This window comes from Sus scrofa, chromosome 5 (assembly GCF_054392235.1).
Source record: "Sus scrofa isolate SSC_HxYL_T2T_F1_AM1 chromosome 5, Sscrofa_HxYL_maternal_Yorkshire_Landrace_v2.0, whole genome shotgun sequence".
Classification (NCBI taxonomy): Eukaryota; Metazoa; Chordata; class Mammalia; order Artiodactyla; family Suidae; genus Sus; species Sus scrofa.
The window spans coordinates 86,887,079-86,905,835 of NC_139387.1; the positions used below are offsets into that span (position 1 = coordinate 86,887,079).

The 18,757-nt window shown below is 37.0% G+C and overlaps 1 protein-coding gene across 13 annotated transcripts in view; it reads left to right on the forward strand.

Moving 5' to 3' along the window:
• SLC41A2 (solute carrier family 41 member 2) overlaps nt 1–18,757 on the forward strand; it is a 127,028-nt gene that overhangs the window by 33,092 nt on the left and 75,179 nt on the right. For 8 of the 13 annotated variants that reach the window (XM_005664183.4, XM_084957337.1, XM_084957330.1 and 5 more), the window contains exon 3: nt 6,851–6,958. The exons of the other annotated variants lie outside the window; for them this stretch is intronic. In XM_005664183.4, the coding sequence (XP_005664240.3) occupies nt 6,851–6,958 (108 nt within the window). The remainder of the gene's footprint in view (nt 1–6,850; nt 6,959–18,757) is intronic. 13 annotated transcript variants of the gene reach the window in all.

Here is an 18,757-nt window from a genome sequence, read left to right on the forward strand (position 1 = left end):
TAAAGAATAAAATCACATGACTGTGTCAACTGATAAAGAAAAAAATTCGACGGAATTCAACACTCATTCATGATAAAAACTCAGCTAATAAGAATATAATAAGAATAGAGTGGAACTTCCTTAACATTATACCTAATGGTGAAATACTGAATGCTTTTCTCCTAAGATCAGGTACTAGGCAAGGATGTCCATACTCATTACCTTTACTTTACATAGTGCAATAAGTCAAGAAAAGAAAAAAAAACAGATTGGAAGGAATGACATAAAACTGTTCTTATTTGCAGGTGACATGATGTTTACTTAGAAAATCTCAAGGACCTAAAAAAAAAAAGATACTTCTAAAACTGATAAATAAGTTCAGTAAGGCCCAGGATACATAACATATACAAAAATAAATTCTGTTTTTAGCAATGAATAGGTAGACATTGAAATTTAAAATACAGTAACATTTACTCAAAAATTAGTATCTAGATGTGAATTGAACATAACATGTTACAGGACTTCTATGCTGAATGCTACAAACCATTGATGAAAGTAATCATGGAAGGTGTAAGTAAATGGAGAGACATGCCATATTCATGGCTTGGAAGACTTAACACAATAAAGATATCAATTCTCCCCAAATTGATATACATGTTTAACAAAACTTTTTAAATCCCCACAAGATTTTTTTATAGAATAAATAATATTCTAAAATTTATGTGCAAAGGAAAAGAAAATAGAATTTTCTTTTTGAAAAGAAAAATAAAGTGCAAGGATCACCCTGCGTGATTTCAAGCTGACGAAAATGACCACCGTAATTAAGACTGAGGTATTGGTGGATGGATAGACACACAGACCAGTGCAGCAGAACAGACAACCCAGAGGTGGACCCACACCAGTATGTCCAACTAAATTTGACAGAGATGCAAAGAAATTCAATGGAGAAAAAAAAAATAGCCCTTGCAGCAAATGGTGCTGGAGTGACTAGCCATGTATAGGCCAAAAATAAATAAATAAATAAATAAACCTCAACTGAAGTCTCATACTTTATAGAAAAATAAACTCAACATGGATCACTCATTTTCATATAAAATGTAAAACTCCAAAACTTTTAGAAAAAAACGTAGGCAAAAATCATCAGAACCTAGGGCTAGGCAAAGTCTTGGACTTGACATCAAAATCATCGCCCATAAAAGGAAAAATAGATAAACTGGACTTCATCAAATAAAAATTTTGTCCTGTGAAGAAAGCTCTTGTTAAAAGGATGTAAAAAAGCCAAGCTACAGAGTGAAAGAAAACGTTTGTAAACCACACATATGACAAAAGATTAGAATAGATAAACAACTCTCAGAAACTCAACACTAAAAACAAACTAAGAAAAACAGCCCAGTTAGAAAATTGGCAAAGAAAAACATAGAGGCATTTCACCAAAGAATGTGTACAGATGGTAAATATACTTGAAAAGATATTCAATATTTTTAGCCATTAGAGGAATGCAAATGAAAACTATAATGAGATAGCACTAGATACCTATTGGAATGGTTATAATAAAAAAATAGTGGTAATATCAGATGCTGTTGAGCATGTTGAGAAATGGTTATCACTCATGTATTGCTGGTGGGAATTTAAAATGGTACAGCCACTCTGGAAAACACTTTGAAAAGCAGTTAAAAAAAAAAAAAAAGCCTGAACATTAACTATCATGCAGCCTAGCAGTTGCCTTCCTGGGCATCAGCCACTTTGGAAAACACTTTGACAGTTAAAAAAAAAAAAAAAAAAGCCTAAACATTAACTATTATGCAACCTAGCAGTTGCCTTCCTGGACATTTATTCCAGAGAATGGAGACTTATGCTCACAAAAATCCTGTGTATGAATGTTTACAGCTGCTTTATTCATAGTAGCCAAGAACTAGATACACCCTGGAGGTCCTTTAGGAGTTAAATGGTTAAACACACTTTGGTAAATCCATGTGACAGAAAAATACTCAACAGCAAAAAATAATTAGCTATTGATACATACAGCAACCTAGATGAATCTCCAGAGAATTACAGAGTGAAGAATGCCAGTCTTCAAAGGTTATGCAATACCATATTCATTTATGTGACATTCTTTAATTGACATTTTATAGAAATGGAGAAAGCTTAGTAGCTGCCAGGGATTAAGACCGGGTTGGGAGCAGAGAAAGGTGTACATGGCTATAAAAGGGCGACAGGAGGGATGCTTGTGGTGAAGGAAATGTTCTGTATCTAGACGTTATCAATGTCAGTATCCTGGCTGTGATATGGTTTGCCACTATGGTTTTGCAGGATGTTACCGTTGGAGGAAACTGGATAAAGGATACATGAGATCTGTCTACATTACCTTTTATAGCTGCGTATGAATCTATAATAATTTAAACACAAAAAGTTTAATGAAAAACCAATGTATGCAGCTGATAAAGCACATTTAATCTGTAAAAAGAATATACTGGAGAAAGAAGACTCCTTTTTTATGTGCCCTTCCCCTGTTCTTTTCTTTAAAATTTACTGGTATTATTTTTTTCTGTCTCCTTGAAGAACATTAAATGCACACACACATATACACACACTAATACATGTGTGTATATTCGCTAAAAATATAATAACAGAGAACCCTATAATTCTGTTCTTCACCTTGCTCTTCTTAATTTGTCTTGGAACTTCTGTGTAGATACGCACAGATTTACCAAATTATTCGCCAGCTATATAATGCTCTAATGCAAGGATGTGTCATTATTTTCTACCAAGTTACCTATTGAAGGAGATTTAAAGTGCCTGTAATCTTTTGTGATTATGAACAATGATGAAATTGACTCATCATTATATGTATGTGCTTGAACTCATGTTTAAGTTTATTTGTGGGATAAGTTCCTTGAAGTAGAGTTCCCAATTGAAAATTACGTACATTTTACTTTTGATAGATATTGCCAGAAAGTTAAAACTTTGTATTCTCACCGGTACTGTAATAGTGTGCCTGTTTCTTTATACTCCTACCAACAGAGTGGTATCCAGTTTATTTCCCCCTTTTTTGGCTGCCTCACAGCATGTAGAAGTTCCTGAGCCAGGATCAGCTCTGAGCTGCAGTTGCGACCTATGCCACAGCTGCAGGAGTGCCAGATCCTTTAACCCACTGTGCTGAGTTGGGGATCAGACTTGCATCTTGGAGCTCTAGAGACACTGTCCATCCCACTGCTCTGCAGTGTGAACTCCGTCATCCAACTTTTTGACCTTTACTAATCACACAGAAGAAAACCGATCACCTTTTAATTTGCATTTTTGTAATTATGAATGCGGTCGGTTATTGTGTCATATGTCAAGAAGTGAATAGGTGTAGTTTTATTTAAGTTAAAATGGGGTTCCCGTTGTGGCTCAGTGGAAATTAATCTGACTAGTATCTATAAGGATGCAGGTTTGATCCCTGACCTTGCTCAGTGGGTTAAGGATCTGATATTGCTATGAGCTGTGGTGTAGGTCACAGGTGTGGCTTGGATCTGGCGTTGCTGTGGCTACGGCGTAGGCCTGCAGCTGCAGGTATGATTCTACTCCTAGCCTGGGAATCTCCATATGCCGTGGGTGCGGCCCTAAGTAGACAAAAATAAATAAATTAATTAAGTTAAAATGAGGAACATCTTTTTCAAATCTGGGATATATAACTTTTTTTTTTAAGTTGCAGTAGCTTCTTTTAATTAGATTTTTAATTTTTTTTTTAATTTTTGCTTTTTGGAATATATAGAAATTCCCAGGCTAGGGATTGAATTGTACCTGCAGCTGCAGGCCTATGCCATAAGCACAGCAACACCAGATCCAAGTCACATCTGCGACCTACACCACAGCTCATGGCAATACTGGATCCTTAACCCACTGAGCGAGGCCAGGGATCGAACCTGCATCCTCCTGGATCCTAGTCAGGTTTGTTTCTGCTGAGCCACAAAGTGACCTCCAACAGTTAGATGTTTTTAAACTTTTTCTGTTTTTTTTTTAAACTTTTTCTTATTCCTTTTCTTGTTTGTTTCATTTTTGTTTGTCCATTAGTCTATTTTTAGGTTTCAAGTGTAGTAAGTATGTAAATAATCTGACACTATGTTTGTTGTGTGGGGCTTGCCTAAGGTTCTGGATGTTGACAGACATCCGAAAGTGGGTAAGATCAGAAGTTGGTTTCCTGTAGGGCAGATTCTTGTGGAGAAGTCTATCAGTATGTAATCATCTGCATAGCCTCAAAGGACATGTCTGTATCATGGCAGCATTTGTAAGTAGGTGAAATTTATTTTGGGCACTAACTGCCTCAGCATCCCCTTCCTGGACTTTTTTTTGTTTGTTTTTCCATTACCTCCTCCTAACAGGAAAATTAACTGATAATATGTCTTGGTATTATAGTTTATCAACACTCAATATTGTAATTTATTACTATGTATGGCGTGATCCTGAGCACAACCGTATAAGTAGGTACAATTATGACCCTATTTTAGATGAAGAAAGTAAAGCATGGTTTTGCTCAAGTCATATTGTAAAAGTAGTAGTATCAGAATTTCCACTGAGATAATCTGATTGTGATTCCCAAATATGTGTCTGGACACCCCAGGGTTGCTCTGGAATGTTTTAAATTTTTTAGAGGAACACAATGATACCTCTTGGACACCCTACAGACTGCTGGCTCACGGTGGTTCAACATTTTAACATTAGATCTCACTCCATTTTTCGTAATGACACATCTTTGCAAAGATGTATTTTCAGCAGTGCTATGAAAATAAAAGCACGTGTCTCACAGAAATCCAGGTAGAACAAGAAATGAATGCAGTAGTTTCCATTTGCAAGGTTTGAGAAGTTGTGCAGTGCCCAACAGATACACATCTCCCATTAGTTAAGTACTTGTGATTATATGACATAAAAACATGATTTTTTTCTTTCAGTTTGTGTTATTCCTTCAAATAGCTGCCACATTGTTAGGAAATTAAGTACTGATTAAGTTATTTGGATCTAACTACTTAGTAGGACTGTTAGGTATTTCTTTTGGCCTAGGGATGCTGTAAAAACATTTCTCAGACACAACAGGTACTGTGTGCTGAGAAAGTTTTGAGAACCTCTGTAATCATAGCTCTGCAGGTGTAGAGAAAAGAATGTCGAATTTATTGGGCATGAGGGAGGAGATCGTAAGTGGATAGTTCTTATTGTTTTATCAATGCTAAGGTGTAAGTGTTTTCACAGTAATTCTCCTGGGAACGTTTGATTTGAATTGAACATGGAGAGGGTGGGAATGACCTAGAGGGGCGCATCCCAACAGAGCAGAGTGGGATGGCATGTGCCTGATAGAGAAATTTGGATGTTCTGGGGTTTCTCAAATCATATAGGTAGGTGTCTTAAGTTTATGACCTAGGTAAAATATATTCCTGAATCATGTCTAATCTGATAAAAATGATACCTAGTTTGTAAGATTGTTGTCAAGATTAAATGATTAAGCCTTAAGAACAATGTCTGGGACATAAGCAATCAGGGAATGCTGAATATTTATTACTATTACTTTTATTATTATTGTTACCTGTTGTCACCATCACCACCGCCATCTTCATCTCTGAAGGACGCATATCCTGCTTGCATAGCGGAATTCTTACCCTTCATAAAACATGGACAGAATTATTGGCTTAATTTTGTTGACAGGTTAAGGAATCTGGGAAGCTATTGGATCTCCAGGGCTTTTTTGTAGGCCCATCTTTAGTTGACCTAAATCCTGGAGGGATGTCCTTGTGAATCCTTTGAACCAAGTTTTTGCCAAAGACTGATCTGATAAATATTTCCTAAACTCTCTTTGGGCCTTAGTTCTCTACCTATTTGGAACAGCCTCTGGGGACACTTTGGAAACAGATTGAAACCTTTTTTCATTTATCTGATGGATTTAAGTCTTATTTTTCTCACCTGTCTTGGTGTTAATGACAAGATGATACTCTTGATATTTTTGGCACAAATTAATATACTTAGTCCATAAAATCTCATACTGGGACATTCACCTCTTAATTGCACTTGTAAAATAGCACTTTGTGTTGTTAAATCATTTGTATGATCTTTGCAGTTTATAAAGTACTTTAATAGCTATCGTTTTCATTATTATGGTATTTCCCCATAGGCTAGTCAGAGCAGATAGTATCTTCATCTCATGGATGAAGAAATTGAAATCAGAAAGGTACCTCACTCATCCAGGATCACACAGCCAGGTTATGACAGATCCATGCCTAGAATCATGGGCTTTCTTATTTCCATTTAGTGTTCTTTTATGATCCTGTGCTCTGCAGCCTCTTGCCTCACACCTTAAAATGGGGAGCAGAACATGGGATGACTCCAAACTCCTGGGTCAATTCTAGGTCTCATCTTTTGACCTTGGGAAAATTGTTTGACTTCTCTCAGTCCTCCTTTCTTCATTTGTGAAATTAGCTGATAATATTACTGTAATTTTCCTGTTGGTTTGTTGTAGTTAGTCTTGGAATCAAGATTCAAATAGAGGCCATCTAACTCTTGAGTCTGTGCTCTTAACTACTAGTTACCCTGACTTTTGCCATCATAAAGGTTTAAAGTAGAATTTAGGAATTTAGGAGTAGCAAAGTGTAGCAACCTAGATGTGCTATGCTGTGGGATTAGTGACTTTATCAGCTCTTATTCCCAACTCTAACTGAATCTTCAGAGTAACTCAAGGTTTCAGAACTGTTGAGGATGTGTTAAGCTAAATGCTCACTGATTAGATGACCTGTGTAGTTACTCAAAATGTAGGTGCAGCATTGGAAAAAGGCTGAGATTTTTAGAAATCTTTATTCTAAATGTTTTTAAAGAGTGTCAGAAAATTCTTTTCTTTTTTTTTTCCTTACAGCATTGGGAGGTGTTCAAAAAAGTAACAGAAGTTTTCATTTTAGTTCCTGCACTTCTTGGTCTCAAAGGGAACTTGGAAATGACATTGGCATCCAGATTATCTACTGCAGTAAGTGATTTCCTACCTCCAAGTATGTATACTATCTGTACTGTTTCTCTTAATTAGGGAGAACTTATATCAGGAAAAATCTCTCCTCTGTCTATTGATAAATTTCTGAACTTCAGGGCTTTGCAAAGTAGTTCTACCTGTTAACGTGCCCTTAGCGTTCCCTAGCTTGTCCAATCTGGGAATTATAGGCTCTCCTTTATCCTGAGAAGTAGTAGAATCCTTGCCTCCTTTCATTCCTAGGCGTTCTGGCCACTGTCATCAGTGCTTAAAACATGGAGCAAGTCCGATACTGAGATACTTTGTGGTTCGATGGTTGGGGCTGGTTCATTGGTATTTAAACTTTATGTGATTGTATAAGTAAGAAATATTTATTGTAAAAACTGAATCAAAGGGGGAAAAGTGTAAAGAAGAAAACTTTACCCCCAATTTGTTACCAAGACATAATCACTATTAACATCTTAGTGTAGATCTTTCTATACTCGGCTACCTCTACTTATGCCTGGGTAGCTCATAATGTAGATATGAACTGGAATCATAAATATATATATTCTCTTTTATAATTGCTGACATCCATTTGAAGATACATCATAATCATCTCATATGAGTAAATGCGGACTGTGTCTTTCTTTTTATTAGCTATATGTTTTTCCGTGGTGTAGCTCCACCATGATTTAATCCATCATCCGTTTTTTTATATATATAATGATTTTACCATCCATTATTGAAGATGTAGGTTCTTTGTAATGTTTGGCTGTTATAAACAATGTTGTAATGAATATTATAATTCAGACAGTTTTGCATTGTTTTCTTATTCCTTTTGGGTAAATTCTAGAATTGTAATTACTGTTCAGGAAAAAAACACATTTAGCCACATATTGCAAAATTGTAATCCAAAAAAATTAAACCTTCCAAAAAATACCGCCACTGGCAGGGCTCTGAGGGTTTTTTTAAGTAGCCCCCAAAGACACTGTTTTCTCACTATAACATTCTTTGGGGGTTCACCGTTGTGGAACCAAGTTACGGTTAAAACCATGCAGAGGTCACTCTAATGAGCCGTCAGCCCATTGAATGTTAGGCAGGATTAACTAGGCCATTACTAATTGCAGAGTTGTTAATATGTGAGTTTTTTTTTTTCCTTTAAAGAAGGTACAATGAATGAATCTATCTGTGAACTAGAACAAAACATTTGTGTATCTGAAAGTAAATAACTAAGAAGTGGAAGTTGAACAACCCTCTTGTTGATGGGAGCTCACTTTTCCTTCTCTTCTCCTCTTCTCTCCCCATGTTTCCTCAGGCAACTGTTCTGAGTCCTCTAAGGTTTCTTGAATAAAGCATATGCTTGGAAAGGAAATGCATTAAATAATGTTTTATTAACATTATTATTGGCTTGCTCAATTAAGAGGAAATGCTGCATATACCCTGTGGAATTTTCTAAGCCCTTTCCTTGCGTGTGAAAGGTCACATAGCCGTACTCTGCCTGAGCAGTAATGAAATATTGGGTATTAGTGAGTTCTCTTGATGTGCCAGCACTGTGCTAACTGCTTTACAAGGATATCTTGTAACAACCCTATAAGATAAACACTGTTCCTGTTTTATAGAGGAAGAACTGAGGCTTTGAACAGTAGAGTAACTTTCCTAATGGCACAGAGGCAGTACATAGCGGAATAAGTCACATTTGAGAACTTCAGCTTGCGCAGGATAAATGTGTCCAAGTTTATAAAACCAATAAATAACAATAACCAAACCTTAATAATCTCCTCCTGTACATTGTAGGGATGCTTTCCTAAGGTCTTTGTCTTAGCACCCACATACTATATTTTTGATATATCACATTTTAAAACTTTATATTTAAAAAATATTATTTACAGCTATAGTCATGTTGCTTATCTCTGTAGTTAAGTGGCAAGCTGGAAATGATGTCTGGGGTTATCTGCTAGTTACTGAAGGTGGAAGGAAGCCTCATAGAGTAGAATTACTTTGGTAAATTCACTTTAGTCCAGTCTATAATTTTATACTATTGAATAGTAAAAGTACTGAAGAATAAGATAAATTTATATATGGGCTCCTTGGGCTGGAACGTAAAAGGCCAAGATGACCCTGGAACATCTTGGCATGCCAGAAAGTAAAGAAATGTGAAAAAATGAAAAAGGATGGGCACATGATAAAAGATACAGGGTAACATACACAGCAGATCTGGAACAATTTGAACCACAGACTAAGTAATGATAGTTACAGATTATAACTCATGGCATAAGATAAGAATCCATTAGTCTGTAAATGAATAACAAGGCAGGCAAGATCTCTGCTCTGATGGAATTTACATAAATAATTTCAGATATTGGTAAGGACTGTGAAGAAACTAAAACAGGGTAGTGTGATGAAGGCTGATTCATGAGGGCTATTTTATATTAGGTGGTTATATAGGGAGGACTTCTCTGTGATGTGTAAGCTGAAACCAAAATAATACAACTGAGTCAGCCATATCAAAATCTGGGAAAAGACCATTCAGGGTTACTATTGTATCTAATCAGTATGATGATGTCAGTGTAATAATGTCAAATATTTACGAGCATCCTGTACAGTTTCACTTTCATAGTTGAACTTGGGGCAAGAATATAAACAGAGGCCCATATAACCATGTTCTGTGTCATTGAAAATTGTACAATAAGCTTACAAATATTTATTTATTTATTTATTTAGTCTTTTAGTCTTTTTAGGGCCACACCCGCAGCATATGGAGGTTCCCAGGCTAGGGGTCAAATCGAAGCTGTCGCCACTGGCCTACGCCAGAGCCACAGCCACGCCAGATCAGAGCCGCGTCTGCGACCTACACCACAGCTCACGGCAACACTGGCTGAGTGAGGCCAGGGATCGAACCCGCAACCTCATGGTTCCTAGTCAGATTCGTTTCTGCTGCGCCACAATGGGAACTCCAATAAGCTTACAAGTTAAAACAAAAAACAAACAAACAAACAAAACCTCTATCTTTCTACCTTGGCAAATAAATTCTTTTATAGTCTGAGAGTCTAAGATCAAATTTAGAATTCTTGGACTTTTTGGCTTCTATTTTGGACCATGGTTTTGTGGAGAGAGCCAGCCCTGCCCCCCTTCCTTCCCCACCCTGTCTCTCTGTCCTGCGCTTTGATAGATCTCGCATAGGAGTTCCCACTGTGGCACATTGGGATTGGGGCATCCCTACAGCATCAGGACACAGATTCAATTCCTGACCCAGCATAGTGGATTAAGGGATCTGGCCTTGCCACAGCTGTACGTAGTTCACAGTTGCAGCTCAGATCTGATCCCTGGCCTGGGAATTCCATATGTTGTGGGGTGCCACCTCCCCCCACCAAAAAAAAAAGACCCCTAAAGATCACACACATGCCTCAGGCTTCATGTCCAAACTCCATCTATACCCCCAACAAACAGCCAGCCCTTGAGCAGTCCTTGGGTTGGGTATGCACCAATGGTGGCAGGTCTGACTTTTAGGAGGGTTGACTTCAGGGAGAGGTCCTAGAACTGGGCTCTAGGCCCTTTGGTCAGGGGACTTTATCGTCCCATATATGGAGTGTGGCCTAGACAGGGATGGGGCACACTGCTTGGGCCCAATGCACTCTTCACCCTATGGAATGGGGCATAGCCAAAGGAGGGCCAAAGTGAGGGCTTCTAAGCCGTGAGTCTCAGGGCTGGAGCTCCTCTTACAGATTTAGAGAATGGCTGATTCTAGATGCCAGGAGTGAAGCATTTTCTTTTGGCCTAAGGAAAATTAAGTGACATAGAAGAGATTTCAAAGCTGCCTTGTGATGTCCTTCTGCAAGTTACTAAAACAAGATGGAAAATTATATATTGAGAAGAGTTGCTTGAACAAAATAGCCTTAATATTATGCTCTGAAGGTTATGGGACTTTCTAAGAACCAGTGGTTGCTTATAGAGAATGCAGTTCTTTTACTGGAACCTTCTTAAGTAACCAAATGGGTGTAACTTGAAGTGTACAAATATTTCTTAGATGATATCTGCTATGAAAGTCCTGTTATTCTACTCTTGAGAAGATACTGAAATTGGCATGAATGCAATAAATGTGAAATTTACTACTTTCTTGGTTTTTTGGAAGCCAGTCACATTGCTCCATTGTTACGCTTTTAGATCAAAGGTTTAAATGCAAATTTTTCTCAAGTGAGAGTATGAAGCAGTAAGGATGTGTAAAATTATTAAAATAAAAAAATGTGTTAGGACAACAATCTTTCACTTATCTGAAAACATTTAGAAAGCATTGTCATCAAGCAATATTGGAAATTTCGGTTTATGGGATTATTTCAATGGAATTATATCATCACTATTAACCAAAACTTCAAACCTGGAAATTAAAGAGAAGATAATCCTTTTATCAGTTATGAGAGGAAAGAAAGCCTAATAATTTGGTAACACCATCATTCTCAGCACTATCTAGACTGGCAAAACTAGCCAAAACCAATGCTGATTCTCTAATAACTTTGAAAGTTAGCATCTATGTGGTATTACGAATATGAAGTATGGTCACTACAGGATCAGTCTGGCAGCTCTAAGTGCTAAGAAATCATTTCTTAAAAATTTAATAATAAATGGTAATAAGATTTTAAAATTTGATTAAATTTCCCATTTGTTCTAGCATCTTAGTTCATTATGTAATGGTAACTTTGGTGTTAGCCGAGTATTGATTTTAACACTTGGCCATTTGGCATCCAGCTGGAATGTGTGTCTAGTATAACCTCTAGCTTTGACTTGAAAAAACAAAACAAAAACCTTTATGTAATTTTACTAAGGTTTTCCAAATTAGTGAAATTATATCCACCTGTTCTGTCTGCCATCTTTTCCCAGTGATCTGCACTTGCATTTTGTTTTAGGAGCTCATGGGTTACCTAAGGAGAACTCAGTACAAGAAGATTTTGGCAGGAGAAGAGAATAAAAGAAGAGATCTTGAAAAACAAAAGTGGCGACATTTAAAGGGAGAAGAAAGTTATTAGAATGAGAGTTAAAAGGTGGCTTTAGTTTCATTTTGTTGGAAGATGAACTTTGTTCTGATAAATAAAGTTAAGCGTACAAACATTTAAGCAACTTGATAACTTTGCCAGGAAAACTGAAGTTTTGGCTAACTTAACTTAAAAAAAAATTTCTAAAAGCCACATTCTTGAGCATTACCCAGCATTTGTTTAGATTCAAATAACAGATTAAACATGCTAGTTGATTTTAAAACAGGCCATGCTGTAGGGAATTTAGTTAAAAAAGAATACGCTACAAATTAAATTGTTTAATTTGATCATGTGTTACCATGAAAGCTGAATTTAATCTTTTTATTTGAACTTTGTGTGGTGCCTGTATTTTATATTAGATATTTTTATCAAACGTCCGATTATATTTATTTGTCTGTTCATAGATGACCCTGTCTGACTGCAGGGTCATCTAGCTGGACTTTGCTTTGGGGAGGTAGGGATGGAGTTGCTGTCTTCCATAGGTCAAGATGTGTGTCACTGATTATAAGGTATCTGAGCCATAAACTGAATGAATTATTCAGTTCTCTAAGCAATAAAGCACCATAAACTAGATGAATATACTACGTTGTCTTAGCTTGATGCCATGAGTTATTGCTTTTCCATCTACTAATTTTTTTTTGGCTTTAATTTTTTGAGGCTATTTGAGATAAGACTGTTTCAAGTATTGTCAGGGCCAGAGGCAGAACTGTTGTTGATTTGTTAACTCGGTGGTTCTCAAAGTGTGGTCTTCTGAACAGCAGCATCAGCAACTTGTTCGAAATTTAAGTTCTGGAGTTCCCATCTTGGCTCAGCAGGTTAAGAACCTGACATAGTGTCCATGAGGATGTGGGTTCCATCCCTGGCCTTGCTCAGTGGGTTAAGGATCTGGCATTGCCATGAGCTGTGGCCGCAGGTCGCAGATGCGGCTCAGATCTGGCGTTACAGGTTGTGAGATCACCTTGTGGGCCATTGTGAGGACTTCGGCTATTCTGTGAAATGGGAAGCCTCTGGAAGCGTTTGAACAGCTGAGTGATGTGATCTGATATTTTTAACAGATAAGCTGAGAGTCTGTTGCAATTTTTAATACTGCAGGCTAGAGATGAAGTTGGCTTGGATTAGCGGGGAGTGATAGCAGTGGATGTAGTGAGACACAGTTGGAAGCCAGAACTCACTTTCACAGGGATCTGACAGAATTGGGCTAATGGGTTAACTGAAATAAAAGGCCAGGAGTAGTCCCTGGAAATTTTCTCTGGATTTGAGAGGGGTAAAAGTAACCAAATTAGAAGATGGAAAAGCAGTAACTTGAGGCATCAAGCTGCGATGATGTGGTATGTTCACCTAGTTTATGGAGTTTTGATTGCTTAGATTTCAAGTATGCCAGACAGAGTGCTACCATTCTGACAGCATGCTGGAGAATCATTGTCAGCTCTGTTCCAGTTCTGATGCCCTATTCTCCATTAAAGCAGCTCTAGGTTAATGACTTCTTAATAGCAAAATCCCAAAGCCTCATCTTCCAGAGACTCTTCGCTGGCTATTCTCTACTTGAAATTTTTATTACCCTTGACTTTGAGGTTGCCCACTCTTCTCATTCTCCAACCTCTTTCATGGCTTCTTCTTAGTCTGGTTTCTTATTCCTTGCTCATCCTCTTAATTTGAGGTTTTCTTGAAGTTTCAGTATCTTATCTTAAATGTTCTCCATCAGTAATGTCTCGTAGTCCACTCCAGCTAGCACACGGCTGACTCTCAGATTTGCATCTCCAGTCTCTTTCCTGACCTCCAGAGCTAATTTTTGATTGTCTGCCCCACTCACTACATTCAAAACTAAACTCGTTACCTTCTCTTGTTCTAACCGTGTTTCCTATGTTTATCAGTTTATTAACATTACCCAATATCCTCCCCTCTCTATTCAGTTACTGTCTAGGCTGTCAGTTCCACCTATGAAATTTTTCTTCCTTCTTTCTATGCTCCACCTGCCCCCACCTTAATTTAGTTGCCTGTTGTCTCTAATTGAGATGGTGGTAACCGTACCTCCCAGGTTCCAGGGAAAAGGATGGATGAGTATAATTTTATTAAAAAAAAAAACTTAAAACAAGCACCATTTGAGAGTTAGTTCTTTCATCTATGGTTAAAAAAATAATTCTTTAAAAAATTTTACAATTTTCCTAGGTAGTGGTTATTTTCATTTGTGAAAAATAGGAGTAAAAATCTTAACTATAGAAGGCCAATCTACTATTACTTTAATCTCTTGCTCCATTAAAAATTCTTTTCTCATTTTTATGATTGTCTGCAGTAGAGTCAGGATAAATGAGTTTATATGATTTTAAGGAAGGCGTTGGGTAAGTATAAAGATGAAGAAAACATAAGGTATCAGATACAGCCTACTCAACTAATCTGTTGAAGGTCATTTGTCTTTAAAATTTGTTATTCTATAGAGCTCAAGATTAAATGTTCACAGAAGAGATATTCCAGTAAAATAGGTTTCCTATTTTAACAAGGGAGATTTAATTATAACTTTATCTTGCCACCTTAATTTAGTTAAAATTTATTTCTAAGGGTATAGTGATTAACTTGAGTAATTTTTCCTAGATTTTTATCTTTTCAACAGTAGATATAGATTATAGTAGATATTGTTGTAGATATGTAACAGTAGTATATAATTGAAAAATAAACCAAGTACCGTGGTTCTGAAAATTGCTGCGTTTAAGTTCTGGTATCTGAGATCTAAATTTTTCTGCTTCTGAATGCTAGATATAAAAGATTCAGGAATGATAGTTCACTGTCCTAAAGATAGTATTTTTTTTAAAAAAGCCTATAAAGCTATTTTCTAGGAGTAAATGTCCTATCACTTTTTCACTCTAGCCAGAAGAGATTTTTGTTACCTCAAAACTCTTCTCAGAGAACTCTTGATTCTCTGGAATTACTTTGAAACATTCTGCATTTATCTATCTATCTATTTATTTATTTTTTAGGGCTGCACCCATGGCATATGGAAGTTCCCAGGCTAGGGGTCGAATCAGAGCTGTAGCTGCCAGCCTATACCACAGCCACAGCAACGTGGGTTCTGAACCGCATCTGCAACCTACACCACAGCTCACAGCAATTCTGGATCCTTAACCCAATGAGTGAGGCCCAGGATTGAACCTGTGTCCTCATGGATGCTAGATTTGTTTCTGCTGAGCCATGATAGGAAATCCACATTCTACCTTTTTAATTCATTAATTGAAAACATCTTTTTGAGCCCTTAGTATATGCCAAGCACTGATCTGTGTGCTAAGGAATCTGCAATATACAAACTAGAAAATGTTCTTGCCTGCATTGAGCTTATATTCCAGTGGAAGCATATGAACTTGGAAAGGCCTCTTTCCCTAATAATTTTACTTTAGGCTTCCCATTCAAATTATAAAACTTCTAAAGAAAAGAAAAAATAAAGCCCCAAATAGTGATATTAATAAGTATAGCATAATTTAAGTACTGTTACAGCCTCAGTATAGTTTCCTAAATTTGGCGTACTTCTGAATTTTATGTGTTCTCATGATACCCTGATTGTTAAATACAAATGAGATTACATATTCCTATTCTTAATTTTAAGGTATGTTCCTGAATTTATAAATACCAACCCATAGTCATAGCTTTGTAGAGTGGAACTGTATATGTTTAATTTAAAACTGTTTTAATCAGCTAGATTTTTAGCTCTCTCTTAGTCTTTTAAACTTTATTGAAGTATAATTGACATACAAGAAATTGCACAATTCAGTCTTCGATTTGATACATTTCAATACATAGTATGTAGCTGTGAAAGCATCACCACAATCAAGATATGAACATATGCATCACCCCTGTACATTCAGAAAGATAATAGGGTGTGTGTGTGTGTGATGGTGTATTAAGTTTTATTATCAAACATTTCAAACATGTAAAATTCTAATAGTGTTCCTAGTTTTAGTTAATGGCAGAATGAAATGGTTGAGTGAAACTTCCCAGAGAAAAACCTTTGCAAAATCTGAATAATAAACTATGTGAAAGCAATGGGAAATGATTAAAAGCAGATAGAAACTAGAGTTTACCCTTAAAAGATTATAACTACATTAGGTAAGAATTGCAAAGCTTGTGGCTTTTTCTGCTTGATGAAATTCCCAAATCCTTGGATTTCATGGGGCAGAAGATCCATAGTCTTACCAGCTTGGGGTGCAGAGGTCAGGGAGAGATAAAAGAAAAGAAAAAGAGAAATAGGCAGAAATGTGAGAGGCCTATACTTGAAAAACAACTCTCTGGCTAGAATATATGAATTTTTGCATTTTTTGACTAAGTGCCTCCATGACTTTATGTGTAGTGATAGTGGCAGAAAACTCAAGTTTTGCTGGCTCAGATTATCAGATAACAGAGATTAGACCTGACAGAGCATGGGCAAATCCCAGCAGCAAAAGCACTGCAGAGAGGATGAGCCCCTAAATCTGAGTATTAATTCTGTCCAAAACTTTGGCTGACCATTAAACTACACAGGTGCAGGAGAGATTCCCAAAGGACTGGACTAAAAAGCAATAGTCAGCAGCTGAAAGAACGAGCAGAGGTATGGCAACCGTTTGTAGTTTGGGTCTAGGCAAATTAACTGCCTATTAGAAAATCCAATAATCCTCAGAAGAACATAAACATATCCAGAATCATTATAACTTTTTATTTCACTGTCTAATTTTTGACTGAAAACACTGGATGTGGAAAGAAATGCAAAAGTGTGATTCATATTCAGGAAAAGTGTGATTCATGTTTAGTCAATGGAAAGTGACTCAGAGTGGGCCCAGATGTTAGATTTAACAAAATCTTTCAAAGCAGCTTGTAGTATAAATTTATTCAAAGAACTAAGGAAAAATGTTCAAAGAATTTTAGAAAATGTGTCTTAAGAATGTATCAGATTGGTGATAGCAGAAGAAAGAATCGTGAACTTGAAGATAGATGGATAGAAATTATTCAGTCTAAAGTAATGAGAGGAAAAAATTGAAGAAATATAAATAGAACCTTGGAAAATATAGTGATAAACACATATGTGATATGTTGGCATACTAAGTATGGTAGAATTTTAATATTTGACAAAGCCAGGTAGTGGGAATATAAATGTTATTTTACTTGTTCCAAGAATTTACATATTAAATATATGTTTTCTAGTATCAATTATAGCAACTATATCTGTATTTATATTTCAAGGTCATCTCCACCCACTTTCATCATTAGCCCCAATAAACCTTGAGTCCTATGCATAACTCGTACACTTGAAGGTCAGATAAATGACAAATAACATACATTTGTGAAGAGGAAAGTGTAGAGATTATAAAGAGAAGAGACTGCAGACTCTACCTAAAGGCATTCACATTGAAAACTTTAAATCCACTGCGTTGGCCAAACATAACACATTTTCAGGCTCTGGCTGTCTCAGCTCTATTTCCTCGAAGACTAGTTGGTGTCTCTGCAAAAATAGTGGCCTATTTTTCTTGTACTTTAAGATAGATGTAATTTAAATAAATCTGCGTTACACTGAAGTCTTCATCAGATCATGCCCTGCTGTTCTTTATCAAGTTCCAAGTTCTTAGTTTCTCCAGCTAAGCACCATCAGGTCAAACCAATCTAATAAAAGTAGGTCTAGCAAAGACCTTTAGGTAGAACATTCATGCTTCTCCCTCTCTACTCTGAAAAAAATGTAGATATTTCATGTTGATCCTAGGCCTCTGGACAGTAGGGTGGGTCAGCCCGATTCTTGGTACAGTTTTTACAAGGTGGAGGCAACTAAAGTCAACTTTCTGTGTCCTGCCATGCCCCCACCCCCACTTCTAATGCATACCCATAGCGTAACTATTTTCTGTAACTATGGAAATAGGTCAGCATTTCCCATTTTATTTTTATACTTCTAAAAAGTATACTCCTGCTTTGTAGGAGTTCCCATCATGGCTCAGCTGAAACAAATCTGACTAGCATCCATGAGGACGCAGGTTCGATCCCAGCCGTTGGTCAGTGGGTTAAGGATCCGGCATTGCCATGAGCTGTGGTGTAGGTTGCAGATGTGGCTGGGATCCTGGGTTGCTGTGGCTCTGGTGTAGGCCGGCAGCTGTAGATTCAGTTCAACCCCTAGCCTGGGAACTGACATATGCCTCAGGTGCAGCCCTAAAAAGACAAAAAAAAAAAAAAAAAAAAAGCCTTTGTTTTGTAAAATAAAGTTATTATTTGTGAATATATTCTACTTTAAAAATTTCACATCATAAATTATATTTCATGTATATAAATATATTTTATTTCACATCACACTTTAACTTACTATTTATTATTTATCGTACAGTAAAAGGATGACGACGGATGGAAAGACTTCTAGATTGGAAGGGACTTAGAGATTGTGATCATCATCCTTTCCAAAGTGATTAATTGAATAGTGGGAAGGTGCTGTGTCAGGTGGACTTGGTCAGGAAAGCAGAGCCATGTTGTGTATTGTGGCAGTAAGGAGTGTAGTAGACCAACGTGGGCTTACACGCGTGTGGGAGAAGTTGAAGGGAAGTTCCGTAATGGGAGGATCAGAGGAACAGCCTGAAGCTCTGGAGTAGGGGAGGAAAGCCATGGGTGCATTGCAGTGAAGAGGTCCAGATACCTACCCTATCTGACCAATGGGACCTTCCAAAATTAATAGCTTCTTCTGCCTTTCAAACCTTAGGCAAGTGCTTCTCACTGGCAGACTACAATCTGATGCTCTAGGGAAGCAGATTTTGAGGCATGCTGCCCCGGACATCACTACTAGTGAGATGCTAAGGGAATCTGGCAAATC